The sequence below is a fragment of the Rhinopithecus roxellana genome, chromosome 6, assembly GCF_007565055.1.
Source record: "Rhinopithecus roxellana isolate Shanxi Qingling chromosome 6, ASM756505v1, whole genome shotgun sequence".
In the NCBI taxonomy this organism is placed as follows: domain Eukaryota; kingdom Metazoa; phylum Chordata; class Mammalia; order Primates; family Cercopithecidae; genus Rhinopithecus; species Rhinopithecus roxellana.
In genome coordinates, this window is record NC_044554.1 from 65,634,508 (window position 1) to 65,661,791 (window position 27,284).

At 47.9% G+C, this 27,284-nt stretch overlaps 3 protein-coding genes across 3 annotated transcripts; 1 reads left to right on the top strand and 2 right to left on the bottom strand.

Moving 5' to 3' along the window:
* Window positions 1-4,940: 4,940 nt before the first annotated feature.
* FSCN3 (fascin actin-bundling protein 3) lies at window positions 4,941-13,746 on the bottom strand. The gene is made up of 7 exons (XM_010378720.2): window positions 13,402-13,746; window positions 11,644-12,340; window positions 11,191-11,309; window positions 8,159-8,318; window positions 7,181-7,351; window positions 6,332-6,537; window positions 4,941-5,115 (listed from the first exon to the last, which is right to left on the bottom strand). The coding sequence occupies exons 1-6, from the start codon at window positions 13,543-13,545 to the stop codon at window positions 6,332-6,334; spliced, it is 1,497 nt and encodes a 498-aa protein (XP_010377022.2). The 5' UTR covers window positions 13,546-13,746; the 3' UTR covers window positions 4,941-5,115.
* A 1,786-nt stretch (window positions 13,747-15,532) lies between these two features.
* Window positions 15,533-18,868, bottom strand: ARF5 (ADP ribosylation factor 5). The gene is made up of 6 exons (XM_010378719.2): window positions 18,659-18,868; window positions 18,061-18,141; window positions 17,627-17,736; window positions 17,088-17,159; window positions 16,137-16,262; window positions 15,533-16,016 (listed from the first exon to the last, which is right to left on the bottom strand). Exons 1-6 carry the CDS (start codon window positions 18,723-18,725, stop codon window positions 15,930-15,932), a joined length of 543 nt encoding a protein of 180 aa, XP_010377021.1. The 5' UTR covers window positions 18,726-18,868; the 3' UTR covers window positions 15,533-15,929.
* Window positions 18,869-21,599: 2,731 nt separating this feature from the next.
* Window positions 21,600-26,605, top strand: GCC1 (GRIP and coiled-coil domain containing 1). The gene is made up of 2 exons (XM_010378718.2): window positions 21,600-23,059; window positions 23,917-26,605. Exons 1-2 carry the CDS (start codon window positions 22,028-22,030, stop codon window positions 25,210-25,212), a joined length of 2,328 nt encoding a protein of 775 aa, XP_010377020.1. The 5' UTR covers window positions 21,600-22,027; the 3' UTR covers window positions 25,213-26,605.
* The last annotated feature ends 679 nt before the right edge of the window (window positions 26,606-27,284 follow it).

Genomic DNA, 27,284 nt, shown 5'->3' on the forward strand with positions numbered 1-27,284 from the left:
TATTGAGTCAGAAGTGAGAAAATTATTCCCTTTTCAACTCCCTTTCAATTCTGATTGTATCAAGGAGAAAGTTTCATTTTGGTCCTAGTCTTTGGTGTCACTTTAACAGTTGTTGGCCGGGTGCGGTGGCTCATACCTGTAATCCCAACACTTTGGGAGGCTGAAGCAGGCTGATCACTTGAGGTCAAGAATTTGAGACCAGCCTGGCCAACATGGTGAAACCCCATCTCTACTGAAAATACAAAAATTACCTGGGCATGGTGGCAGGAGCCTGTGGTCCCAGCTACTTGGGAGGCTGAGGCAGAAGAATTGCTTGAACCCGGGAGGCGAAGGTTGTAGTGAGCCCAGATCGTGTCACGGCACTCCAGCCTGGGCAGAGTCAAAAAAAATAAAAATAAAAAAGTTCTTCATCTCCTTTATTAGTAAAGGGTAAAGGGAAAAGGAACCTCAGGCTCTGAGCCTTGGGCAGGGAAGAAAAGTTTAACTAGGATTTGGTATCATCACTTTATTTTCATTATACAGGTGCACCTTCATTATTTTAGTGCACTTTGACTTTGCTTTAGTGCATTTCACAGATACTGCTTTTTTATTTTTTGTTAAACAAATTGAAGGTTTGAGGCAAGTCTGTTGGTACCGCTTTCCTAAGAGCATGTGCTCACTTTGTGTCTCCATGTCACATTTTGGTAAGTTGGTAATTCTTGCAGTATTTCAAACTTTTTCATTGTTATCTGTTACGGTAATCTGTGATTAATGATCTTTGATGTTACTATTGTAATTGTTTTGGGGCGCCACAACTCACACCCATATAAAATGGTGAACTTGGCTGGGTTGGTGGTTCACGCCTGTAACCTAGTACTTTGGGAGGCTGAGGCAGGTGGATCACCTGAAGTCAGGAGTTTGAGACCAACCTGGCCAACATGGTGAAACCCCGTCTCTACTAAAAATACAAAAATTAGCTGGGTGTGTTGGCACGTGCCTATAATCCCAGCTACTTGGGAGGCTGAGGCAGGAGAATCCCTCGAACCCAGGAGATGGAGGTTGCAGTGAGCTGAGATTGCACCACTGTACTCCAGTCTGGGTGACAGAGCGAGACTTTGCCTAAAATAAAATAAAATAAAATAAAATAAAATAAAATAAAATAAAATGGTGAGCTTAACTGATAAATGTGATGTGTGTTCTGACTGCTCCACGGACTGGTCCTTCCCACTTCTCACTCCCCCTCCTCGGGCCTCCCTCATCCCTAAGACAACAATATTGAAATTAGGCCAATGAATAACCCCACAATTCCCTCTTAGCGTTCAAGAAACGACAGCCACACGTCTCTCACTTTAAAGCAAAATCTACAAATGATGAAACTTAGTGAGGAAGACCTGCTGAGAGCTGAGATAGGTGGAAAGCGAGGCCTCCTTTGCCAAACAGTTATTAGCAAATTGTGAATGCAAAAGAAAAGTTCTTGAAGGAAATTAAAAGGGCTACTCCAGTGAACACACAAATGATAAGGAAGTGAAATAGCGTTATTGCTGACAGGAGAAAGTTTTAGTGGCCTGGATAGATCAAACCAGCCACAACACTCTCTTAAGCCAAAGCCTAATCCAGAGCAAGGCCCTAAACTCTCTTCAATTCTATGAAGCTGAGAGAAGTGAGGAAGCTGCAGAACAAAAGTTTGAAGCTAACAGAGGTTGGCTCATGAGGCTTAAGGGAAGAAGCCATCTTCATAACATAAAAGTGCAAAGTGAAGCAGCAAATGTTGATATATTATAGAAGCTGCAGCAAGAGCCAGAAGATCCAGCTAAGATCACTGATGAAGGTGGCTAAATGAAACAACAGATTTCAATATAGATAAAACAGGCTTCTATTAGAGGATGCCATCTGAACTTTTACAACTACACAGAAGTCAATGCTTGTTTCAAAGTTTCAACAGACAGCTGTTGACTCTCTTGTGAGCGGCTACTGCAGCTGGTGACTTTAAGTGGAAGCCAGTGCTCATTTATCATTCCGAACATCCTAGGGCCCTGCAGAATAATGCTAAATCTACTCTGCCTGTGCTCTGTAAATAGAACAACAAAGCTTGGATGACAGCACATCTGTTCACAGTGTGGTTTATGGAATATTTTAAGCCAGCTATTGAGACCTACTGCTCAGAAAAAAGTATTTATTTTAAAATATTACTGCTCATTGACAATGCCTTAACTGAGAGGTCACCTAAGAGCTCTGATGGCGATATACAAGGAGACTAATGTTGTTTTCGTGCCTGGTATCCTAACATCCATCCTGCAGCCTGCAGATCAAGGAGTAATTTTGACTTTCAAGTCTTATTATTTAAGAAATACACTTTATACGGTTATACCTGCCTTATATTAGTGATTCCTCTGATGGATCCAAGCAAAGTCAATTGAAAACCTTCTGAAATGGATTCACCACTCTAGATGCCCATTAAGAACATTCATGATTCATGGGAGAAGGTCAAAATATTAATAGTAACAGGAGTTTGGAAGAAGTTTATTCCAACCCTTATGGATGACTTTGAAGAAGACAGCACTTCATTGGAGGAAATCACTGCAGATGTGGTGAAACAGCAAGAGAACTAGAATTAGAATTGGAGCCTGAAGATAAGACTGAATTGCTATAATCTTGTGATAAAACTTGAACCGGTAAGGAGTTGTTTCTTATGGATGAACAAAGAAAGTGTTTTTTTTTTTGTTTTTTTGTTTTTTTTTTTGAGGCAGAGTCTCTTGCTCTGTCACCCAGGCTGGAGTGCAGTGGTGCGATCCCAGCTCACTGCAAGCTCCATCTCCTGCGTTCACACCATTCTCCTGCCTCAGCCTCCCGGGTAGCTGGGACTATAGGCGCCCGCCACCATGCCTGGCTAATTTTTCATATTTTTAGTAGACACAGGGTTTCACCATGTTTGCCAGGATGGTCTGGATCTCCTGACCTCGTGATCCACCCACCTTGGCCTCCCAAAGTGTGAGGATTACAGGTGTGAGCCACCGCACCTGGCCAGAAAGTGGTTTCTTGAGATGGAATCTACTCCTGGTGAAGATGCTGTGAACATTGCTGAAACGACAATGGAAGATTTAGAACATTACATAAACTTAATTGATAAAACAGCAACAGGGTTTGAGAGGATTTATTCCGATTTTTAAAGAAGTTCTGCTGTGGGCCAAATGCTATCAAACAGCATCACATGCTACAGAGAAATCTTCCGTGAAAGAAAGAATCAATCAATGCAGCAAACTTTATTGTCGTATTTTAAGAAATCACCACAACTACCCCAACCTTCAGCAACCATCACCTTGATCAGTCAGCAACCATCAACATAAAGGCAAGATCCTCCACTGGCAAAAAGATTATGACTCACTGAAGGTTCAAATGATCATTAGCCTTTTTTTTTTGAGATGGAGTCTCGCTCTTTTGCCCAGGTTGGAGTGCAATGGCGCCATCTCAGCTCACTGCAACCTCTGCCTCCTGGGTTCAAGTGATTCTCTTGCCACAGCCTCCCAAGTAGCTGGGGTTACAGGCATCTGCCACCACACCCAGCTAATTTTTTGTATTTTTAGTAGAGACGGGATTTCAACCATGTTGGCCAGGCTGGTTTTGAACTCCTGACCTTAAGGAGATCTGCCTGCCTAGGTCTCCCTAACGCCTAACGCTAGGATTACAGGCATGAGCCACTGTGCCCAATCACTAGCATTTTTTAGCAATAAAGTACTTTAAAATTAAGGTATGTACATTGTTTTTAAGACATAATGCTATTGCATACTTAATAGACTACAGTATAGTGTAAGCATAATTTATACATGTCTGGGGAAACCAAAAAATTTGTGTGACTTGTTTTATTGCCATATTTGCTTTATCACAGTGGTCTTGAACTGAACCCACAATATCTCTGAGGTATACTTGTATTTATTTTTATACTCATTTTCCACTTCTTAAGGTAAGTGATTCTGATTTTCCATTTTATGATAGTGAAAAAATATTCCTTTCTAAAAAAATGTATTTGAGTCTATGTCAATAAGAACATTAATAGGGCAGATGGTAGGTAGATAAAGGCCAAAATCACAAAGACAGTGTAAGAATGACAGACATCTTGGAAATCCTGCTTTGATTGAAAGAATGGTGGACATTAGAGTTAGATTTGAGTCAGAAGTCTAGCTGTGTTGTGATTAGTCATGAGACCTTGGGCAAATAACTTTCGCTGTCTGTGAAAGTTAAGAAGTCTGCCGGGTGTGGTGGCTTATGCCTATAATCCCAGCACTTTGGGAGGCCGAGGCAGGTGGATCACCTGAGGTCAAGAGTTTGAGACCAGGTTGGCTAACACGACGAAACCCTATCTCTACTAAAAATACAACCAAGCAAAGTAGCTGGATGTGGTGGCAGGTGCCTGTAATCCCAGCTACTTGGGAGACTGAGGCAGGAGAATTGCTGGAACCCGGGAGGCAGAGGTTGCAGTGGGCCAAGATCATGCCACTGCCACTGCACTCCAGCCTGGGCGACTGAGCAAGACTTTGTCTCAAAAAAAAAAAAAAAAAAAAAAAAAAAAAGGTAAGAAGTGATGGAGGAAGTACCCACTTCACTGGAAAAAAGGTAATGATGGGTGGGGAAGGTGGATAGATCGTGGTAGGAGGAGGTAAAGCGGCCTATACAGGCATAAGGTGTTATTACCATTATCCTGTGCCCACAGGATTAAGTCTTTCCTTTTTTATAAACCAAAAAGATATTTAAAGTCATAACTGGATTCTAAACCCTTCAGGGCAATGCTGGCTACTCATGGGTTCACTGGAAAAAATCTAGCAGTTCTGGACAGGGACGGGAAGGATCAGTGGAAGAACTGCTTGCCATTTGGTCTCTCCTGGATAGAACTTAGAGCAGCCTGGGGCCTCTGTTTCAACCCTCATCCAGACCCCTACTCTATACTGAGTCAGATGCACACAAGGATCTTGGGGGTGGCCTGTTGTGATGTATTGTTGCATAAAACAGGTGTTTTGCTAAACTGGGTAGGAAGAGTTGTAACAGATATTCTTCTCTTGGATCTTGACTCTGGGGTTCCTGTTCCATTTAGCGTAGTTGTTTTTCTTGGAGGATTTGGATTTTGGTAGGTGACATCCCATTGACCTGGAGAGGAAAGAGGAAATATAAATGGTTCAGCAATCAAGTTAGTCATTTGCTGATCTCTGGCTTTTAGAATACTGGGTAAGATCCTGTGGGAGGAAAGAGAATAAAGTGATTTATCCCATTCTTGATGAGGGATCCACCCTAGACATATGTGAAGTTAACTTACAAGAAGCAGCTCTTGATTCCAGGTCTGCGTGATGTCAAAAACAAAGCACTTTGCACAATAAGTCAGGAAAGTGAGGTCCATTAGGAAGGGACAAGACCAAGAGCAACAAGGTGCCCTGAAGAGTGTGAACAGGGAATGATGGAAGGGAAGCAGCATGTTATAAAAGCAAACAGAGTGGAAATGAGATTGGATGTTAGAGATGAGATTGGATGGATGGATCTGGCAGCAGGAGATGCTTCGGGGGAGCCAGTAGAAGCAGTGCTTCTGGAAAAAAGCCTGGAGCCAAGCGGTGGCAAGTAATAATTAAGAAGGAGCAAGCATGCAAGAGGCATTGTTAAAGAAGTAGCCAAGAATTTCCAGGGTTTGATGAAGGAAGTGAAAGAAAGTGTGGAGAGATGGTGCTGAGCTCTTGAGCCTGAGCATTTGGGAGGAGGAAATGCCCAAGATGGTCCTGGGGAAGGCAGGAAAACAGGATCATCTTAGGAAGGGAAGATGAGCAGGTTGATATCAACTATGATGATTTTTAGGAACTGTCAGGATGAAGTCAAGTCAACTGTCTATCAGGAGGTTGGAGAGACATGACATTAGAGGTCAGGAGAAGGGTAGGAACTGAGGACAAATATTCAAGAATATTTGTAGTCAAGTCCAAGAGGTAGGGATAGAAAGTGCAAAGGATAGAAAGCACATCTTTTTTTACCTACACATATGATCAAAGTCGTCCATTTTCCCTAAAAATAGAGTGAAATTCTGCATCTTAATGAAGATAGAGATGTACAAGAATACCTCACTCTGTCCCCTCCAGGCAAGCCCACGAGTCAGTGTGGCATAGCAGTGGGAAACTGTCTCCCCTCTCTAGCAAGCCCAGGTTTATAAACTCTCAAGAAATGGCACAGATTTGGAATAAATGTCTGGAGTTGATCAAATTATAGGACAGAAGTCAGCCTGGGAGTGCATTTTGGTCTTCCCATCATATGCCTCCCACCCACCTCCCTTCTCCTCTTGCCCCATGGCTTCTGCTCCCCTAGCCCCTTACCTCTTCTTCTCCCTTACCTAAAATTCCCAGATACACTCTTTGGTAATGTCTTCGCTGTCTGCCAACAGGGTGCCGCTTTGGTCGGCTCGCATGTAGAAGCCATTGGGGGCCAGTACAGTGAGTAAGTTGCTCCCCTGAAGCTCGATACAGAAGTTGAGGGCAAACTTGCCCCAAGGGCGAAAGGTGCCAAAGGATGTTATTGACCAGAAGGATCCCCCCTGTGCTGGAGAAGGAAGAGCTCAGGTTGGTGGGCCATTCATAGGGGAGTCCTCCAGCAATCTAGCCTTGGAGGGGCTTTGTGGAGGCATGCCATCCTCCCCTGGCTGCCCCATCCTGCCTGCATTGGCAGGTCCTTCTATGGAAATGCAGGAGGGCCAATAGGGATTCCACTGCTGTCTGTTTTGCCAACCCACCCTGGGGCTTTGAAGTGTGAAAACAAACAGAGATCCTGTTTTTCCTTTTTTTTTTTTTTTTTATTTTTTGAGATGGAGTCTTGCTCTCTGCCCAGGCTGGAGTGCAGTGGTGCAATTTCGGCTTACTGCAAGCTCCACCTCTGCCATTCCTCCTGCCTCAGCCTCCCGAGTAGCTGGCACTACAGGCGCCCACCACCACACCCAGCTAATTTTTTGTAATTTTAGCAGAGATGGGGTTTCACCATGTTAGCCAGGATGGTCTGGATCTCCTGACCTCATGATCCACCCGCCTTGGCCTCCCAAAGTGCTGGGATTACAGGCGTGAGCCACCGTGCCCAGCCTGTTTTTCCTTTTATAATGAGCAGGCCCTGGGTGGCAGTCCCTGAAGTCTGAGCTGGGGCTAAGGCAGGGACTAGACTGTGAACCCTCACGCGGGGAAGAGGAGCCACTCACCCTGGAAGTGGTAGATACCCTGTCGGCAGGGTAGTAGGTGAATGCAGTCGGGCTGATCCTGGTTGCACTGTATGAGGTCATGGCCCGATGAGGAGCCTACATAGCCATAACGACCTCGCAATACAAGGAAGGGGCGATTGGCAAATAAAATCCCAAATTCCTCATTTGGGCCTGAAAGAAATAGGAAGGATTATCTGGATGGGCTGCCTTTAGGTGTTTTTCCCAAATGGAAGCAGGAGGGGGGGACACTAATTGCAGAAGGATGTGGTCAATATTTTAACATTGAATGAACACCTACTATGTGTCAGGTCTTACACTAGGTGCTTGTGAAATGCTTGTGAGAGTACCTAGCACATGCGAAACCCAAGAAGCTTTAATATTCTTCCTTCCTTTGAGGTATGTTGACGTGTTTAATCCTTACAACAATTCTGTGAGGCCGCAGAGTTGTAGACAATGAAATGTCCATTTTTATAGATGACAAAACTGAGGCTCAAGGAGGTGCTTTGCTCAAGTGATGACAAAAATTCAGTGACTGAACGAGTACAGACCCAAATCTTCTGACCCCGACTCCAGCGTTTTGTTTTTTTGTTTTTGTTTTTTTCCTTTTTTGAGATGGAGTCTCGCTCTGTTGCTCAGGCTGGAATGCAGTGGCACGATCTTGGCTCACTGCAACCTCCACCTCCCAGGTTCAAGCGATTCTCCTGCCTCAGCCTCCTGAGTAGCTGGGATTACAGGTACACGCCACCACGTCTGGCTAGTTTTTGTATTTTCAGTAGAGATAGGGTTTCACCATGTTGGTCAGGCTGGTCTCAAACTTCTAACCTTGTGATCCACCCACCTCAGCCTCCCATAGTGCTGGGATTACAAGCGTGAGCCACCACGCCCAGCCTTCAGTGTTCTTTTTAACAATCATATTCCACCTCCCTCTAAAGTTCTCCCTGACTTGGAATCATCTGGCAGGAAGGCTGCTCCACTCACCTGGAAGGGTAGCATTGGCCATCAGCAGGCCGTTGGGTGCAATGCCCAGGAAGCGCCCCCTGCAGGACTGCAGGATGATCCTGCCACAGTTCCAGTGCATTCGGAAGAACGTGTCAGACTCCAGGGGGTGCCCATCAGCCATCACTGCCCTGTGGCGCCTCTGGAAAGAATGTCAGGAACAAAGATGAGGAGTAAGGACCGACAATCTCAGCTTTCTAGGAATAAAACCAGTTTTATTCCTAGACCCTCTTTCCCACATCCCACCCATCAGCCTTTTTCATGCTCCCAGAGTTGATGAGAACCCTTTTGGAAGATGTGCTGTGGCCTCAGCTCTCCCGGTTCCCCCAGTCTGTGCTGTATCCCAGAGCACAGCATAAAAACTAGGTCAGGATATCATAGGGAGAGAAATAAACCTCAGTCTTGACTCCAAAATCATTTTGAAGTAGATCATAGGCATAAAAGTGAAAGGTAAACTATGAAACATCTAGAAGAAAATGTAAGAGAAGTTCTTTGCAAGTTTGGGGTAGGCAATGATTTCTTGGGACAAGAAAAGCAGTAACCATTTAAAAAAACCGATAAACTGAACTTCACTGAAATTAAAAACTTGCTTCTTAAAATAACCATTAAACAAATAAAAAGGCAAGCCCCAGGTTGGGAGAAAACTTTTGCAATACATATATTTGGCAAAGGACTTGGATTTAGAACACATAAAGAACTCTTACAGATGGACATTTGGGTTGATTCCAAGTCTTTGCTATTGTGAATAGTGCCACAATAAACATACGTGTGCATGTGTCTTTATAGCAGCATGATTTATAATCCTTTGGGTATATACCCAGTAGTGGGATGGCTGGGTCATATGGTACATCTAGTTCTAGATCCTTGAGGAATTGCCATACTGTTTTCCATAATGGTTGAACTAGTTACAATCCCACCAACAGTGTAAAAGTGTTCCTATTTCTCCACATCCTCTCCAACACCTGTTGTTTCCTGACTTTTTAATGATTGCCATTCTAACTGGTGTGAGATGGTATCTCATTGTGGTTTTGATTTGATCTCTTCTGATCAAATCTGATGGCCAGTGATGATGAGCATTTTTTCATGTGTCTGTTGGCTGTATGAATGTCTTCTTTTGACCATCTGTGACAGACTGGATTAAGAAAATGTGGCACATATACACCATGGAATACTATGCAGCCATAAAAAAGGATGAGTTTGCATCCTTTGTAGGGACATGGATGCAGCTGGAAACCATAATTCTTAGCAAACTATCACAAGAACAGAAAACCAAACACCGCATGTTCTCACTCATAGGTGGGAACTGAACAATGAGATCACTTGGACTCAGGAAGGGGAACATCACACATTGGGGCCTATCATGGGGAGGGGGGAGGGGGGAGGGGGGAGGGGGAGGGGGGAGGGATTGCATTGGGAGTTATACATGATATAAATGATGAATTGATGGGTGCTGACGAGTTGATGGGTGCAGCACACCAACATGGCACAAGTATACATATGTAACAAACCTGCACGTTATGCACGTGTACCCTAGAACTTAAAGTACAAAAAAAAAAAAAAAAAAGAACTCTTACAACTCATTAATAAGACAAACAACCCAGTAACAAATAGCAAAGGATCTGAACGGATACGTCGCAGAGAAGATGTACAAATGGCCAATGAGCACATGAAAATGGGCACGGTGGCTTATGCCTGTTATCCCAGCACTTTGGGAAGCTGAGGTGGGCAGATCATGAGGTCAGGAGTTTGAGACCAGCCTGGCCAACGTAGTGAAACCCCATCTCTACTAAAAATACAAAAAATTAGCCGGGCATGGTTGTGCATGCCTATAGTCCCAGCTACTTGGGAGGTTGAGGTAGAAGAATCTCTTGAACCTGGGAGGCGGAGGTTGTGGTGAGCTGAGACTGAGCCACTGTACTCCAGTCCAGGTGACAGAGTGAGACTTTGTCTCAAAAAAAAAAAAAAAAAAAAATTCTAAACCTTACTAATTATAAGGTAAATGTGAATTAAATCCATAAATTACACACCCACTAGAGTGGCTAAAATAGAAAAGATAGATAATCCAAAAGCCAACTTTACTGCTGGTGAGGATATGGAATTCTTAGAACCCTCACACATTATTGACAAGAATGTTAAATAGTATAGTCACTTTAGAAAACTGACATTTTCTTATAAAGTTAAGCACATATCTATTATACAACCTAGTAATTCCACTCCTACATATTTACCCAAGATAAATGAAAATGTATGTTCACAAAAAGACTTGTACATGAATGCTTATAGCAACTTTATTCATAATAGCCCAGACTAGAAACAACCAAAGTGTTCATCAACAAGTGAATAAACAAATCATGTTAATCATGTTTATGAGCAGCATTATAGAATACCACTCGGCAATAAAAAGGAATGAACTACTGATACACAAACATTATGAACGAATCTTAAAAACATCGTGCCAAGCAGAAGAAACATATGTACCATACATACCGTATGTTTCCATTTATCAGAAATGCTAAAGTAGGTAGGCAAATCTAATTCACAGACACAGAACACAGATCAGTGGTAGCTGGGAGAAGGGAGGGTAAGGGTGGAGGGAAACTGCAAAGAAGCAAGAGGAAATTCTGTGGTGTTGGAAATATTCTCTCACTTGTGATATGCTTATGGCATGGTTGCATGGATGGATACATTTGTCAAAACTTACTGAATTTTACACTTAATAGGTGTATTTTATTTATAAAACATACATAATATACATATTTGTATACAATATACATAATTTATACGTATGTGTATTATATAATTTATATACATTCAAATTATACCTTAATACAGTTGATTTTTGTTTTTTTTTTTTTTAAAAGGAGGCCCCATTGGGTGATAATGAATGTTTATTGACACGTGCCTCCACAGCCCACATCATCCTCTCACCATTTGCCTTGAAAAAGGAGAAGGAAGTCTAGGCAGGGAGAGCTCAGAGCTTAAGGTTTCTCTTGCTCAGGAAGCCAAGGTCTCACCTGGGCTAGGTAGTAGCCATTGGCTGAACGAAGCTGCACAGTGGGGCTCTCACTGTCGCATTCAAACTGGAACAAGGACATTGGGGTTAAGCGCTCAGAAGCAGCACGCACCTCATCATCTGCAGAGGAAGCGCATGTCAGTAAAAGCCTCACTCTCAGTCTCGGCCCCTTCTCCAAGTTTTATGACTAGGGCTTCTGTCCCTCCTCTTTCCCTTCTCAACCTTCATCACTTTCTGTTGGACCATGGTAGGTCTGCAGAAGACCCAGGCAACTTTCCCCTAAATTCCATACCCATGCTTTTCTGTCCTTCTCGACGGCACAAAAGATCCCCTTGGAACCCCAGTATCTTCCTTATTAGCAGACTCAAAAATCTGTGCTGATCCCAAACACATTTTCCTCTTTTCAACAGCCAGCCCTTCCTCTCTCCATCGCTGTGTTGGGCCCAGCACTTACCGTAGATGACTGAGATGAACCGCCGAGTCTTTGACCTGAGGCTCACCCAGGTTGGGCAGTGCTGTAGGATGAACCACTCCTCACCCCTCACGGGGTTGCAGCCCAGGCCCAAGAGCAGATGTGTGCCCTGTGGATATAACATGCCTCCTTCTCCATCACACAGTGCCACAAGCCCTCCAGGCCGCACTTGCATGTGAAAAGCTGTCTGTGATGAGGGTTGGGAGAACAGCCGGTCTACATGGGACAAAAAGTGGTGTGTAGAGGTCTCCAGGTGGTAGCATCCATCTCGAAAATGCAACAGGAAGCCACACTCCTCCCGGCAGGGAACTGCTGCATCCACCCAGATGCGGCCCATAGTGGGGTCAGCCCGGGCATAGCAGCGGTGGATGGGGCTGTAGAGGATCACGTGGACATGGAGGGCTGGTCGGGGGGTCCACATGTGGTAAGCTGAGAGGACCCGGGAAGTACAAAACACGTCCTTGCCATTGGACTCCAGATAACGACCTGAAATTAGGCACTGGAGGGTCCACTTGCTGTTCCGGTGGAAACGCAACAGAAAGCACCCATGGTGGCTGGTCCTTGGGCGGCCATAACACATGGTGCCATCACACTCACACAGCAGGTAGAGGCCCTGCACACTCTTTAGTCGTACCACGGCCTGTGTCTCATGCTCATTGCTCACCAGGATCTCCCAGGTCTGGAGGCATCAGGAGGGAGAGGAGGGAAATCAGTGTCACTAAGTTACCAGACCAAGAAGCCCTGCAACTGTCATGGCTGGCATCATCCTGGCACCTTCATCAGCACCAACCACCTCCCCTTCCACATCAGCCCTGGTGTCTCCTTGCTGTCAGCTCTTCCACTTCCCCACTCTCCCCTCATCAAAAGATCTCTGGGCCCTTCTACCGCTGCAGCCAGATGGCAAGATCCAAAGATAAGTTCTAGATGTCCACCTCCTTCAGCTAACAGAAGGTAAACCTCCCTCCTTTCTTAATCCCGCTCTTCAATACCTAATTTTTAAAGAAATGCTTTGGTATAAGTCTTACTTTTCTTCCTCACTGTTGTCCGCAGAGAGCACCCTTAGCCAATAACTCCATCCCCAAAGGTTGTCTTCCAGCATAGCAAGACAGAAGCAAAAGCTCTTATAGGCAGGCCCTGGCTCCAGGGATGAAGATGGGAGCACGAACAGTTCAGATGCAACTGCCTGGTTCAGCTGTGATCAACCTTGTTATAAAAGGAAGAACTTCTCCCCTGCCTCACTCTGGCACCCATCCCGGAGGTACCTACATTCCTCTCTAGAATGAAGACCAACACTGCTAGGGCTTCTGGAGTTCCCCTTTCTCAAACCACAACCAGAACAGAAACATAGGATTTGCAATAACTCCACTGGTCCAACTTCCCCTGGATGCCCACATGTCTGCTTTCCCACCTGGGCTCTCCACTTCTCTTCTTTATGACACAACCACCGTGTGCTGGGATGGGGAATAGGGGACAGTTAGAGCAGGACAAGGCAGCGAGGGCAAGGCTGAGGCTTCTTCTTGTGGAATAAGTTGAGAGGTGGGAGATGGGGCAATGGGGTCTGTAAACAAAAGCCTGGAGTAGAAAAGTCTCAGGGCTGGAGATGGCAGAACCTAGGAAAGTGATTAGGTTGAGAGTACATCCCACTTTCATATACAGGTAAGTGCATACACACACACACACACACACACACACAGCTTGGCCAGTCAGAAAATTGGTTCCAGTATAGGTTTGCTTTGTCACCTGTCTCCTGCCCAAACTCTTCGCAGTTGCAGTAACTGTATTCTTGCATGCTTCAAAGGTGAGGTAGGTTCCTGCCCAGCTGATGAGCCCAACCCTTAGGTCCTCAGCCTTGGGATGTCTGTGTATCCACTCCATCTCATCCATGGGGCCGACACCACAGGTGATGACTCCGTCTGGCCTAGCCCTCCCCCCTGTAGTGAGGTTCCACAGGCCATAGGGCCTGTAGTACCCACCAGATGTTCCCAGAGAGAACTTCCCAGGCAGAGGCTGGCCTGGGGCCCAGCACCTCTGTGACCCGGGAGCATTGTGACTGTGAGGGCAGCCTCTTATCCCACCGTAGTGGGGAAAGGGCCCTTGCCCAGCAGCATTAATCCATGGCCTAGAGGAGGCGGGTCCAGAGCCTCTGGTGTTTGCCTTCCTATTCCCCTCTGGGCACTGAGGTAGGCTGAGCTGAGACCAGGATCCGGAACTTCAACCTGTGAATTTAGGCAAGTTTTCCCCTTTCTTTACCTCTGTTTCTCATTCTAATAACAGGATAGAAATCAGCCTCTTTCCTCCCAAGGAAGTGGGTTCTGCCTGGCTCCCTTGCAGCTCAGGTATGTTGTTAAGTTCAAGATATCCAAGAAAAATCTATCAACTTTTATGGCCCTTAAGAGGATGAGGTCAAAATGTTCCAGATGTTGCTTTGCAGGGAGTATGAGAAAACCCTAATCAGCTGACATCAAATAACTCATATTCATCATGAAGGCTGGCTCAGGACCTGGGTAAGGAGAAGCGCATAGGTGGAGAGAGCAGCAAGCAGCCCTCCTCAACCCCAGCTGCTCTGCTGGTGGGTAGGACAGCTGGCTGGGCAGACAGTCAGAGCTCCTGCAAGGATATCTTTCCCCTTCAAAGAATCTCTGAGTTATAGTCTCTTGGACTCACTTCCTACAAAGCTTGAGGAGAAAACCCAGCTCAGAACCTGGAAAAAGTGACATGAAGGAAAAAGTGACATGAAAGAAAAAGAAAGGCAAAAAGAAGTGATGATGAGTTCTGCCTAAGCCTGGCTAGGATCCAAGGAAAAATGGGCAGTCAATCACACTTGGGGAATAGGCCACTCTATTGGTTCCTTTTTTTGAGACAGGGTCTTGCTCTGCTAGTTAGGTTGGAGTGCATCTCAGTTGACCGCAGCCTTGATCTCCCAAGCTCAAGCGATCCTCCCGCCTCAGCCTCCCAAAGTGCTAGAATTACAGGCATGAGCCACAGTGCCCAGCCACCCCTGGTTCCTTACACCTGCTTTCATATTTCCCATAGGTGGGGTCTTCCCAAGTAGCAAGAATCTCTGTGGCGAGCAGCAAGGAACTACAAGCCCCAGACCCCACCAATGTTTTATAAAATAAGGATAATAGACTATTAGTGGCAGAATCCTCTGGGTAATTTTATTTTTTATTTTTTTGAGATGGAGTCTTGCTCTGTCACCCTGGAGTGCAGTGGTGTGATCTCAACTCACTGCAAGCTCTGCCTCTGGGTTCACGCCATTCTGCCTCAGCCTCCCGAGTAGCTGGGACTACAGGCAGCCACCACCACGCCCGGCTAATTTTTTGTATTTTTTTTTTAATAGAGACGGAGTTTCACTGTGGTCTCAATCTTCTGACCTCATGATCCACCCGCCTCAGCCTCCCAGTGCTGGGATTACAGGCGTGAGCCACCGCGCCTGGCTTCCTCTGGGTAATTTTAAAGATGCATATTGTTGGGCATCAGACTAGTCCTGACGAATCACATTTTCTGAAATGTACCTCAGGATTCGCATTATTAACGCACATTCTCTCCCCCTCTAATTTTAATGTGCAAAGCAAACATTAAGAACTGCTCTAAGTAGCTACGAGAACGATGGGAAGAGTTACGTGGTTCATGGAACTATGAAGGGAGATCCTGTAATCTTCAGCAAAGGGTCCTTGGAGCTGGGAAGGAATGAGACTTCCACCACTGGAAACCCTACAGTATTTCCAGCTCAATAAGGAGGGAGAAGCTGAGCTGAAGGTATGTGTGGGTGGGGTTGCCCTGCAGCCTTAGCTGCTTTGATCCTCTCCCATGTTGTCTCTTGGTACCCAGTAACCCAGCCTCCCCGTTGCAGGCTATAGACAACACCGTGTACAAACCACAGCAAATTTATTACTCAAGATCCAGTGCCACATTATAGCACCACCCGGAACCCTCACCTTCCCCCCCAACCTGGCCCCTAGAGTACACCCAAAACAGAAAAAAAAGGAAACCCAGATCCCTGCTCCTCCTCTGGAAGAGGGGGCCTTGGCCAGGAAGCCCCTTCCATAGGTCCCAGCAGGCAAGAGAGTGGACCCCTCTGTGCCCAGAGAGCAAGGCTCCAGGCTCCAACAACAGAGAGAACATGCAGGCAGGAGCAGGAGCAGAGGCCTGTGGCTGTGGGGGAGGAAGAGTGGGAGGAAAGGGCACTGCCTGAGGAGTCCGGGAGTCTGGTCATCCCGGGGATGCACGCAGGAGCTTCCGGGCATCAGGGGCCTGCCCCTGGCTGGTTAGCGCTTTGACAGCTCGTGGGACAGCCAGTCCAGACCATCATAGAGACCTGTGCCTTGGGTGGCACAGGTGGCCTGGACATACCACTGTGGAGAAAAGGAAAGAAAGAGGTCAGCAACCAGAACAAAAGGGCCTTTGTATCCCTGTCCCAGCCTGTGGCTTCCCTAAAGAGGAAGGATTCAGCAGCAGGTGGGCAGGACACTTACCGTGCGGCTGCGCAAGTGCTGTAGCCCCAGCTTGTCAGTCAGCTCGCTCACGGGCATGGCGTTGGGCATGTCTTGCTTGTTGGCAAATACCAGCAGCACTGCATCCCGCAGCTCGTCCTCCTGCAGCTGAGAGGGGAGAAGAGAAGGTGGGACCCAGGCTGCGTCTTCTTTACTGTGTTGGGGAATTCCCTCTCTACCTCCTAGGCTCTTGATTGGAAAAAAAAATATTGTGTAGTCTGCCACTGAAGACAAGACATAGTTGTAAATGAGCTTGAGGTGACCTGAGCCTAAGTCCAGAAAAGAAAGACCTTCTCCTAATTTGAGTACTTGCCTAGGCAAAATGACAACATTTCCAAATGGAAAAGGTAAGAATGTAAAATGTTTCTCTTTACCACATATAAGTCCCATCTCCCCTGCAACTTCTCAGACTCAGATGTAAAGACATGAGAATGCGGCCGGGCGCGGTGGCTCACGCCTGTAATCCCAGCACTTTGGGAGGCTGGGGCAGGTGGATCACCTGAGGTTGGGAGTTCGAGACCAACCCGGCCAACATGGTGAAACTCCATCTCTACTAAAAATACAAAAATTAGCTGGGCATGGCAGAAGGCGCCCGTAATCCCAAGCTACTCGGGAGGCTGAGGCAGGAGAATCGCTTGAACCCGGGAGGCGGAGGTTGCGGTGAGCCGAGATTGTGCCTTTGCACTCCAGCCTGGGCAACAAGAGCAAAACTCCATCTCAAAAAAAAAAAAAAAAAAAAAAAAGACACGAGAATGCACAGAAAAAGTCAGTCCCATCCAAAACAGGGTGAGAGACACAATGTGTCTGTCCATAAAGAAAAACTTGTATTTCTGGTCTTCAATGCTTGTTGGGGGCTCCCTGACTTCTATAGCACTAGAGAGATCATTCTGTCCCCAACCTGAGGGTTCAGTTCCCAGGGCTCTGGGTACTCACCATCTTCTGGAGTTCATCAGCAGATTCTTGGACCCGCTCCCGGTCATTACTGTCCACCACAAAGATGAGGCCCTGGGCAAGAAGAAAGAAAGGAGAAGCAATCACTCCTGCCTGGGACATACTGTAGTGTGGCCCTTTCTCTTTTCTTGCCATCTGTAATTGTGTCAATCCTTCTCATCTAGTAAACGCTACAGAAGTTTACAGAACTCCATAGAAGCTCTACAGAAGTCCCAGCACAAACTAGAGACTCCACTGCAAAGAAGTAGTAGTTTATCTAAAGAAGTGCAAGGAAATAAAGACATGTGATGAGGGCTAAATCAGGCAGCCTGGCCCCAGAATCCTGCTTCTAAAGAGAAGTTCAAGCTGGGGAAGACTAAGGTGAGTTCTGAAGAGTGAGTAGAGGGTAGCCAAACAGAGGGGGTAGAAGCGGGGAAGGGTTTTTTCCTTGGCCTGGGGGCCCAGCCCAGGCCAACAATTCTGTTCTCCCAGCCCTAACACCTTTTCCCGTGGGGTTAGAGAGTCCCCTCCCAACACTCCACCTGAGTGTTCTGGAAGTAGTGCCGCCACAGAGGCCGAATCTTGTCCTGGCCTCCCACGTCCCAGACTGTGAAACAGATGTTCTTATATTCCACTGTTTCTACATTGAAGCCTGCAGATAATTGGGAAAAAAAAATATGAGAAAAACTCCTGAAAGGAAGGAACTCACTGAAACTACTTAGATCTCAGCAGGGACACAAAACCAGAAGGCAATGATCAAGGCCCAAGGGAACAGAACCCTAGAACTGCCGGTCAACAGGGCGGGGCTAGGTCACATCCACCCCGCCTCCGGTATCCACGTAGAGATACCCTGACCCACTTCTCAAATAGCTGTATCTGGTGTCAGGGTCAGCTCCAGAAAAGTGGCATAACTGGGAGCAGACCCCGAGAGGGCCCGCCTCGGCGCTCCCGCTCCCTGCTTCGTCCCCGGGCTCACCTATGGTTGGGATGGTGGTGACAATCTCCCCCAACTTCAGTTTGTACAGGATTGTGGTCTTGCCAGCCGCATCCAAGCCAACTGCAACGGAGAGGGGCACAGGGATGGAGATGGGAGCGAGGGAGCCCCCTAGAGACAAGGGAAAATGAGAGGCCACAACAGCTGATGGTGACGGGGGCGGAGAGCGGGAGCGCCTCCAGGTGCGCGTCGTTATCTACCTTCGGGGCCTGGAGGGCAGTCGGGTGGCGTGAGCCAACTCCAAAGAGGGCGCGGCGCGGGAGAGGGCTGGGAGGCAAGGGGCACGGGGGGTAGGCCGCGCTCCTTTTAAAAGTCGTCTCCAAGGGCGGAATCCTCCCTTCTTATCAGCCGGGCAGGGGCGGAGGGAGCTTCACCCCACCCAGGCCCACAGCTCCGGGTGTCAGGCCCCGGGGTCGGCGCTGCAGACCGGGACCCGCCCGAGAGCAGAGGCCCCGGGGCGTTAGGAGGTGGGTGACTCGGGGCCAGAGACCCAGGTGAGCGGGGCTGGAGGGACGCGGGGGCGGAAGGGCTGCGCCGGGGCCGGCGCCCCGGTCCGGGCCGCGCGCTCGATCTGCCTCACCCATGAGAATCCGCATCTGCTTCTTCCCGAAGATCCGCGAAAAGAGCGCGGACACGGTGAGGCCCATGGCGGGGCCCGGGGAGGGGGCGCGGGCACCGACGCGGGGTGCGGGCTGGAACTGGCCGGCCGCGGGGGGATGGGGCGCAGCAGCAGCAGGAGGAGGCTCCGCCACCGCCTCCGCGCGTCGCTGCCCTCCCGACGTCACCGCGGGCCCGCCCCCACCCGGGCCCCGCCCCCGGCTCTGGGCCCCGCCCCACCCCAGCTCTGGCTCCTGGGGAAGCCGAAACTACGCTAGTAGCCGCCTCTGGCCTGGGTCCCCTGCCGCCGTTATTTGGGAACGGGTCTGGGTCTCCAACGCGCCTGTCAGGCCTGTGGCCGCCAAACCGGCAGCGCGAGCGCGGCTGAGGAAAGGCTTCATCGCTCCGCATTGGCCTCTCCCCTCATTTTCAGTGGCCGGCCGCTGAGGTTGGGTTTGTGGCGTCCAGGCCGCTAGGGCTCCGGTTTTAGCTCTTGGGAACCAGTAGCACTGAACGTGCGCACCACTCTTCTTTGGGGAGCGGAAGCTGCGCTTAGGGGTCTTGGTCCTCCCTTTACCGCCTCATCTTCCACTGAGGGTTTTGCGCGTAGGAGGTGGTCGTGTGAGGAGTGCGCCGGAGGTAGGGGTAGGTGCCCAAGTGCTAGCTAGCTTCCATGGTTCCTCAAAACGCCTACTTCATAATTCCCAATCAGCAGAACCAGTGTAAGATTCCCGGCCTTGGGCGGCGTGGTCGCAGACCCACTCCTGGGCTGTTGGAGAAGTCCACCTTCGCTTAGATCGCCCTGCGGGCCCCGCCTCTCAGTCCAGGCGCTGGCCGCTTTGCTGAAGTTCCTCACTTTGCCACAGACTGGTGGACCTGGCTTATTCTTGCACACCCATTCAGGATTTTGTGAGAATCTTGACTCCCTAGACCCAAAGAGCTTCACATGTCATTTCCTTGCCTCATTTTAGCATCTGAGAGGAAAATAGCAAAATAGGAATGAAATTCTTCGGTGGAGACTGGCTCAATGCCATGCATTTAATATAGGCCTAACAAATGCTTGTTCAGTTGAACTGGACTGATGGATTCTCAATGGAGCAAGGGCAGGTGTTATGCCTACTCTTGGTTCCCAGTGGGCTTCTAGGATCAATTGTTTATGGACTCGAGGTAAACTGAGCTGGGAATAAAAAAACCTTCACTCATTCATTTGCTTTTTCAGCAGATATTTACTGAGCACCCACCACATGCCAGCACGTGGTTTCAGGCTTTAGTTCAAATCTTAATTCTGCCATTTCTTGAGGATTTGGTTTCAACACTCCTCATAACTCTTCTGTTATTTTGTCATCTATAAAAGGAGACTTGTTCTAACTTAAGGGGTTATGGTGAATATTAAAATGATGAGATAATGTTGACTGAGTGTTATGTATAATACAGCTTGATGTTATTTGGGCCACTGAGAAACGGGGTCTGAACAGACCTCCAGGTCCTGCCCCATCCTGACCTGCAAAGTCTGTACCGAGGACAGACTTTGGGAAACGGATAGGAGTGAGTGCATGACTTTCCTTTTTTCTTCAGTCATAGATTTGCATCCCTAAGAAGGCTTTTATGAGGCTGAAGAGTACATTTTAGAGAGTTCCAATATAATAACAGAACGAGTGTTCACCAAGTTAGATCAATTCTACATTTAGCTCTTTTATCAGCCTCTTTATTTCCATCTCTGTTGTCACTACCTTCTCTTTCCCCATGACAGAAAGAGTCTCCTCACAGGTCTCCTGCCCCTTGTTCCCTCCAACATGTCATACAAGTCTTGATGACATCCCACTGAAATCCATTTAGGGCCTTACTATAACCCAAGATAAAATTTAAATGCTGTAAGTTGGGCCCCTACCTATTGTGCCAGCCCCTCTGTTGTCATCTCCTTCACATACCCTAAGCTACTGAATGCTTTCTGGGTGAGTCAAACTCTGATACCCTACAGGTCTTTGCATTTTTTCCACCTGCCTGGAATGCTAGTTTCCCTGATCTCTGGTTAGGTGGACAATCAGGACTCATTCTTAAAATCCCAAAGTATTATTCCCAAGAGCCTTCTATGCCTCACCTAGACAGGCCTCTTTCCTCTTAACTTTCATGCCACTCTGAATATACTCAGACATACTGGTGTGATAGCAGGACATATTTGTATATCCGGTTCCTCACTAGATTGTGAGCTCCCTGAGGGCAAGGTTGTGTCTCTTAATGGTGTTACCATCTGGCACAGCACGTGATATGTTGAGAATCAGACCGATTAGGATAGAACTCCTAAACTTACTAGCTGTGTGACTTTGGGCATGTAACGTATAACCTTTCTGCCTCATGTTTTCATATCTGTAAAACATTGCTAATGAGTATAGTGCTTACAAGATTTATTGTAAAGACTAAATAGCAAAACTCTTGTGAGCTTCTGGTATATAGCTGGCACTCAGGATAGACATGGCTATAGAGTGCCGTCCACAAATATTTGTTGAATCAACTCAGCAGAACTAAGGAAGGGTACTATTACGCTGTATGCCTACTAGGTACCAAGCACTGTGCTAGAGAGGAGTGCAGTTTTCGTGGTCTAAATGGGAGTCTTAATTGTTGCCTTTTAGGCATATGGGTCCTGAGCTCCCAAATCGTTGGATGCGTGGTTCACCTGGGTGTTTGTTAAGAATGCAGTGCGACGTTGCCCTCTGTCGCTCGCTGATCGTAGCCCGAGGTCAAGCTTGGGCGCCCTCACAAAACCAGTACCACTCTGGTGTCTTCGACTTTGCTGCCTTCACCCTTCCCAAGCCTGTTCTTTGCCGCTCGCGGCCCCACTGCATTCTCAACAGGCCGACGTGGCCCCGCCTACCTCGCGCCCACTGTGGGCGGAGCCTGCGGAGCCTCGTGACGTCACTTCCAGCGGACACGGAAGCGCGGTTGTCAGCAGGCAGATGTAGTTAGGAAGTCGTGATGGGACCGCGCTCAGCGTAAGCTTCTGGCCGACGTGGGCCGAGGGGGCCGGCCCGGGCTTCTGTGGCCCAGACGAGCGGAGAGTGCGGAGCGGCTTCTGGGCCAGCGCTAACGAGCCCTGGCAGTGCGCGAGCCTCTGGTGCCAGTGTCGCTCCGCCTCCGGGGTAGAATCCGCCGCAGCCCTCTGGGCCTGGGACCCGGCGGCCGCTTTCTCCAGTCCGTCCCGCCGATCCGCATTAGGTCCGGGATAACTGGGTGGAGTAGGTGTGCGGCCCGCCGCCGGACAGCCCGCTCGCTGTTTCTTTAAGTGCCCCTCTGCGTCTTCGCGGCCCTCTCCCGTTCTGCCGGAAAGCTGACGTGGGGCAATCCGTTCAGAACCTACATGGAGAAGTTTGGGATGAATTTCGGAGGCGGCCCGAGCAAGAAAGACTTGCTGGAGACTATAGAGACGCAGAAGAAGCAGCTTCTCCAGTATCAGGCACGGCTCAAGGATGTGGTCCGTGCCTATAAAAGCCTGCTGAAGGAGAAAGAGGCGCTAGAGGCCAGCATCAAGGTGCTGTCGGTATCCCACGAGACAGATGTGGGTCTCACAGATGTCCAGCTTCCAGGCCTCACCTTTCCTGACTCTGTGGATGACCGGTGCTCCACTCACAGCGAAGATAGCACTGGGACCGCCACTAGCTTGGATACTGCGGCCAGTCTCACCAGCACCAAGGGTGAGTTTGGGGTGGAAGATGACAGACCGGCCCGGGGACCACCACCTCCAAAGTCCGAAGAGGCCAGTGGGTCCGAAAGTGGCGTTAGCAGTAGCAGTGGGGATGGGCCATTTGCAGGTGGGGAGGTGGACAAAAGACTGCACCAGCTGAAGACTCAGTTGGCTACTTTGACCAGTTCTTTGGCCACCGTCACTCAGGAGAAGTCCCGCATGGAGGCTTCTTACCAGGCTGACAAAAAGAAGATGAAACAGGACTTAGAGGATGCCAGTAACAAGGCGGAGGAGGAGAGGGCCCGCCTGGAGGGAGAATTGAAGGGGCTGCAGGAGCAAATAGCAGAAACCAAAGCCCGGCTTATCACGCAGCAGCATGATCGGGCCCAAGAGCAGAGTGACCATGCCGTGATGCTGCGGGAGCTCCAGAAGCTGCTGCAGGAGGAGAGGACCCAGCGCCAGGACTTGGAGCTTAGGTTAGAAGAGACCCGAGAAGCCCTGGCAGGACGAGCATATGCAGCTGAACAAATGGAAGGATTTGAACTGCAGACCAAGCAGCTGACCCGTGAGGTGGAGGAGCTGAAAAGTGAACTGCAGGTCATTCGAGATGAGAAGAATCAGCCAGACCCCCGGCTGCAAGAACTTCAGGAAGAGGCTGCCCGCCTTAAGAGCCATTTCCAGGCTCAGTTACAGCAGGAAATGAGAAAGGTAGTTATCCACATCTCTTTCAAACATCAGTCATTGACCTGAAGTGAGAACTATTAGGGTTTTTTTCCTCCTTTGCTAGTTAGAGCTAAGTGTCTACAGTGTCATTTTTGATGGTACCTGAGAAGTTCCACTAGAGAACCTGGGAAGTCCTGTTCTATGTGCTGTTGACCTGTGTGCTTCCAGGAGGATGTGGAGCTTCTCAGTGGAGACTGGGTCGAAGCCAGACAGCTCTGCACTTCTGGGCATTGGCATCTTACCAGCTGTGCTCTATGAATATAGAGCTCTATGAATATAGAGTATAGCAGCAGCTGTACAGTAAAAGGTAGTGTGTCTTCTGTTGGTATGTGCCTCTAGGGAGGATGGCTGAAGGCAAAGGGGATTTTCTCCGAAGTAACCTCTTGTCATTGCCTTTACTCAAGATTTGCCTGTTTTGGAGAAGTGCTATACCAGAACAGGTATTGAAAGGGTGCCTCCTTTCAATGTGGAGAGGGAAATCAAGCTCAGTTTTGAACTTCCAGGAATATTGGATAAGGAAAAGAATGTTGTATGATTTCTTAATAGGATTTGAGGAAGCACCATGAAAAACAGTAACACACATTATATGTGAGTTGGGTGGAAAGCAGAACAATAGCAGGTATACCAAGGTGCTTAATATTGTTCAGTATAATATGTGTTTTGCAGAACCCAAGCAGGTAATAGGAACTTTTGTTAGCTCCAGAATCAACCGAAAAATCCCTAGTTCACATTCTTGCCAGGCCATCCCAAACCTGTGACCCTTTTGCTCCCCTCTCCTGGTTTCATGAAGTTTGCTATGGGGCTTTTGTGTATGCATTTTTGTCTGTTCCTTTGTTTTCCAGACAGCTCTTGCAGAGGATCAACTCCGCCAGCAATCTCAGGTGGAAGAACAGAGGGTGGCAGCCCTGGAAAATCAAATATCCGAGGTGTCTGAGCTGCTAGGCACCTACGAGAAAGCCAAGCAGAAGGACCAGCTGGCCATTCAGAAGCTGAAGGAGCGCATTCTGCAGCTGGACCTGGAGAACAAGACACTGGCTCTAGCAGCCTCCAGCAGGTCCCCTTTAGACAGCCATGGAGAGGAGTCCAGTCTGGATGTCAATGTCCTGAAGGATAAGATGGAGAAGCTGAAGAGGTTGCTGCAAGTTGCAGCCAGGAAAAGCCAGGTGACCCTGGATGTGGAGAAGCTTTGTGACCTGGAGATAATGCCTAGCTCGGAGGCTGCTGATGGGGAGAAGGCTACTGCACTCTATTACCAACAGGAGCTGAAACAGCTGAAGGAAGAGTTTGAGAGGTACAAGATGAGGGCCCAGGTCGTCCTCAAAAGCAAGAATACCAAAGATGGTAACCTGGGAAGGGAACTGGAGGCAGCCCAGGAACAGCTTGCAGAGCTGAAGGAGAAGTATATCTCCCTGCGGCTCTTCTGTGAGGAGCTGGAACAACAACACCAGCAGGAGGCTGAAGACTGGAAGCAGGAACTGGCCCGGCTGCAGCAGCTCCACCGGCAGGAGCTGGAGCGGTGCCAGCTGGACTTCAGGGACCGTACACTGAAACTGGAGGAGGAGCTGCACAAGCAGCGGGATCGTGCCCTGGCTGTTCTCACTGAGAAGGACTTGGAACTGGAGCAACTGCGTTCTGTGGCCTTGGCCTCTGGGCTGCCAGGACGCAGAAGTCCTGTGGGTGGTGGTGGTCCTGGGGACCCAGCTGACACATCATCCCCTGATAGCCTGACCCAAGCATTACAACTTGCAGCGGCCAATGAACCCACTTTCTTTCTGTATGCTGAGCAGCTGGCCCGCAAGGAGGTGGAGATCACATCACTGCGGAAGCAGAAGCACAGGCTGGAGGTCGAGGTACATCAGCTGCAGGATCGGCTGCTGGAGGAGGGTGAACGGCATCGCGAGGAGGTTGCAACCCTGCAAAGCCACATCGAAAAGAACATCAGGGACCAGAGCAGGGAGGGAGCCAATCTGGAGTACCTCAAGAACATCATCTACCGCTTCCTAACCTTACCTGACTCCCTGGGCCGCCAGCAGACTCTCACAGCCATACTGACTATCTTGCACTTCAGTCCGGAGGAGAAACAAGTGATAATGCGACTCCCAGCCAGTGCCAGCTGGTGGCCTTCTGGCATGAGATGATGCCATTTTCATGAACTCCTGGAATTTCTGTGCCTCTTTTATGTGGGAAAGGGCAGGTTCTGGTTTCTGCTGCCTCTTTTACATTATCGTTTATTTCTTCACTGTGTTGAGCTGGGAGGAGTCTTTAATGTGGGATGGGATTTTCTGCCAAATGCCATTAATGCTGCTTTATCCTTAGGCCCTAGAGATAACTGAAAGTGCTGGGGCAGTATCTTCTGATGGTGTGCATGTGAGGAGAAGATGAGGTTAGGACTGAGAAGTGCAAAAGTTGGAACAGTGGTAAGGCTGTTTTAAAATAAGATGTTTTGTTTTAATAATATGCTCCTGGCACAAAGCTAGGAGTAAATGTGACTCCAAAGGGAGTTCAGTTAATCTCTGAAATGCACAAAACCCAGCTATTTTCTCCCTCTCATCACAATCTGAGTCTGGTCCATTGCTGCCCCAATTCTCTGGGGACATAGAGCCAGGCTGGAAAGGGACCAGGAAGTTTGAAATAGTGCCACATCATCCACTAGTCCCAAGGGCTAAGGAATAGTGAGTTTATTCTGAAAGGAACTGGGAAGCTTAATCTAGTTAGTGCCTGGGAATGACCTACGCAATCACACTGCTTATGACCATCCTAGAGAGGGCCCTGAGCACCAGCTTGATCTTAGGGTGTTCCTGAGTAACCTGCTTTTGGCCTGGATAGGGTTAAAATAGACCTCTCTTGCCTATCCCTGCCTTCACCTGTCTGCCTGAGGTTGGCCTGAGATTGTGAGTCAACAACTTTGCTATCTTTTCCTCAGTGTTGAACTTTCATTAAGAAATAAAGTCCTAGCTTTTTAGAGAGAGGGTTCCAAATGGTGAACATTCATCCTGCCTGGATAAAAGGAATTAGCGCAGAGATTGGCCTGTAGCTTTTCTGCTTTTGTAGGGACAAAAGCAGCAAAAGGGGAAAACTTGCTGCAGAAAATTCTGAAAGGTTGCTATAGCTGTCACAGGGGAGTGATAAAGATCAGCTAAAGTTGGGTTGGGGTGCTTTCTGCCCAGTGGGTCTTGGCATAAGTAGATTAATCCTGCTCTTATAAGGAAAGGCAGCTTATTCAGGCAGTCTGGAAAGGGGGTTCTCAGAAAACTCAGTTTCTCTATTCTTTCTTTTCTCTCATCTACTCTTACTGGTTATAGAGGTCTTTGGACTCTAAAGACCAATGTTTGGCCACTAACTAGACTAATATGTATCTTTCTGTGATTTCGTCATAGAGGTCTGTTTTGTGAGGGTTTGGGGTGCAGAAAACTTTGATTAAATCTTCTTAATGGGAGGCTGGGTGACCTGGATTATCTACAGTGAGCAGACGTAAATGGAACAGAAGTTTATGTGTCCAAATGATGGAATCATTAAACCTGAGTGACTTGACCTGTGTGGTTCCTTAATGGTACCTATATATCTAGACAAAAATAGATTGTGAATGTAAATGGTGAATGAAAAGGATGGAAATAATGTTTTCATATGTTAATCCATGAGCTTGAATCCAGGGAGGAATACCTCAGTGCTTTAACCGTCTTAGTTATAACACGTGTTTCTTAGCCTGGAATTGTGTGTGTATGTGTTTGTGTGTGACCACCTATGCTGGAAAATCCTTTCTTATGGGTTTAGTGGGCAGGCTTAAAACTTCCATAATTACACTTCAAACTCTATAAATAATCTGTTTATGAATGCTTTATTATCCTTAAAATCAGGATTCATAGTATCCTGAGAAAGTGTCTCAGGACATCAAGCTAAACTAAAAAATAGTAATAAACTTGCTTAATTTTCTTACCTTATTCTCTCTAAATGTAGGATGTCTTGTAATTGTTATTTCTAGGTAGCTGTGGACAGAGTAGAAAGATCCATAGTCACCGTTGCTTTCCTAGGACTAATAATCACTGTGCTTTTGACTTTTGAGAAGATACCAACAGGAAAAGAAGCAAATCAATTTCTGATTAATAATTTTAAGAATCTGGAGATACGTGAAGCTGTGAGGGCTCCCAGCTGAAATGAAAAGACTCTCTTCCTACCCTTGACACAGCTTAGAAACAGACAAAATCAATGCAGG

Coding starts and splice junctions, on each gene's coding strand:
- GCC1 (XM_010378718.2), top strand. CDS start 22,028: ATGGAGAAGTTTGGGATGAATTTCGGAGGCGGCCCGAGCAAGAAAGAC. Junction 23,060..23,916: donor TACAGCAGGAAATGAGAAAG/GTAGTTATCCAC, acceptor TTTGTTTTCCAG/ACAGCTCTTGCAGAGGATCA.
- FSCN3 (XM_010378720.2), bottom strand. CDS start 13,545: ATGGATGAGATGGAGTGGATACACAGACATCCCAAGGCTGAGGACCTA. Junction 11,310..11,643: donor GTTCATCTCAGTCATCTACG/GTAAGTGCTGGG, acceptor CTTCCTCTGCAG/ATGATGAGGTGCGTGCTGCT. Junction 8,319..11,190: donor ATGGCTACTACCTAGCCCAG/GTGAGACCTTGG, acceptor CATTCTTTCCAG/AGGCGCCACAGGGCAGTGAT.
- ARF5 (XM_010378719.2), bottom strand. CDS start 18,725: ATGGGCCTCACCGTGTCCGCGCTCTTTTCGCGGATCTTCGGGAAGAAG. Junction 18,142..18,658: donor GCAGATGCGGATTCTCATGG/GTGAGGCAGATC, acceptor TCTCCGTTGCAG/TTGGCTTGGATGCGGCTGGC. Junction 17,160..17,626: donor ACTACTTCCAGAACACTCAG/GTGGAGTGTTGG, acceptor CTTCTTGCCCAG/GGCCTCATCTTTGTGGTGGA.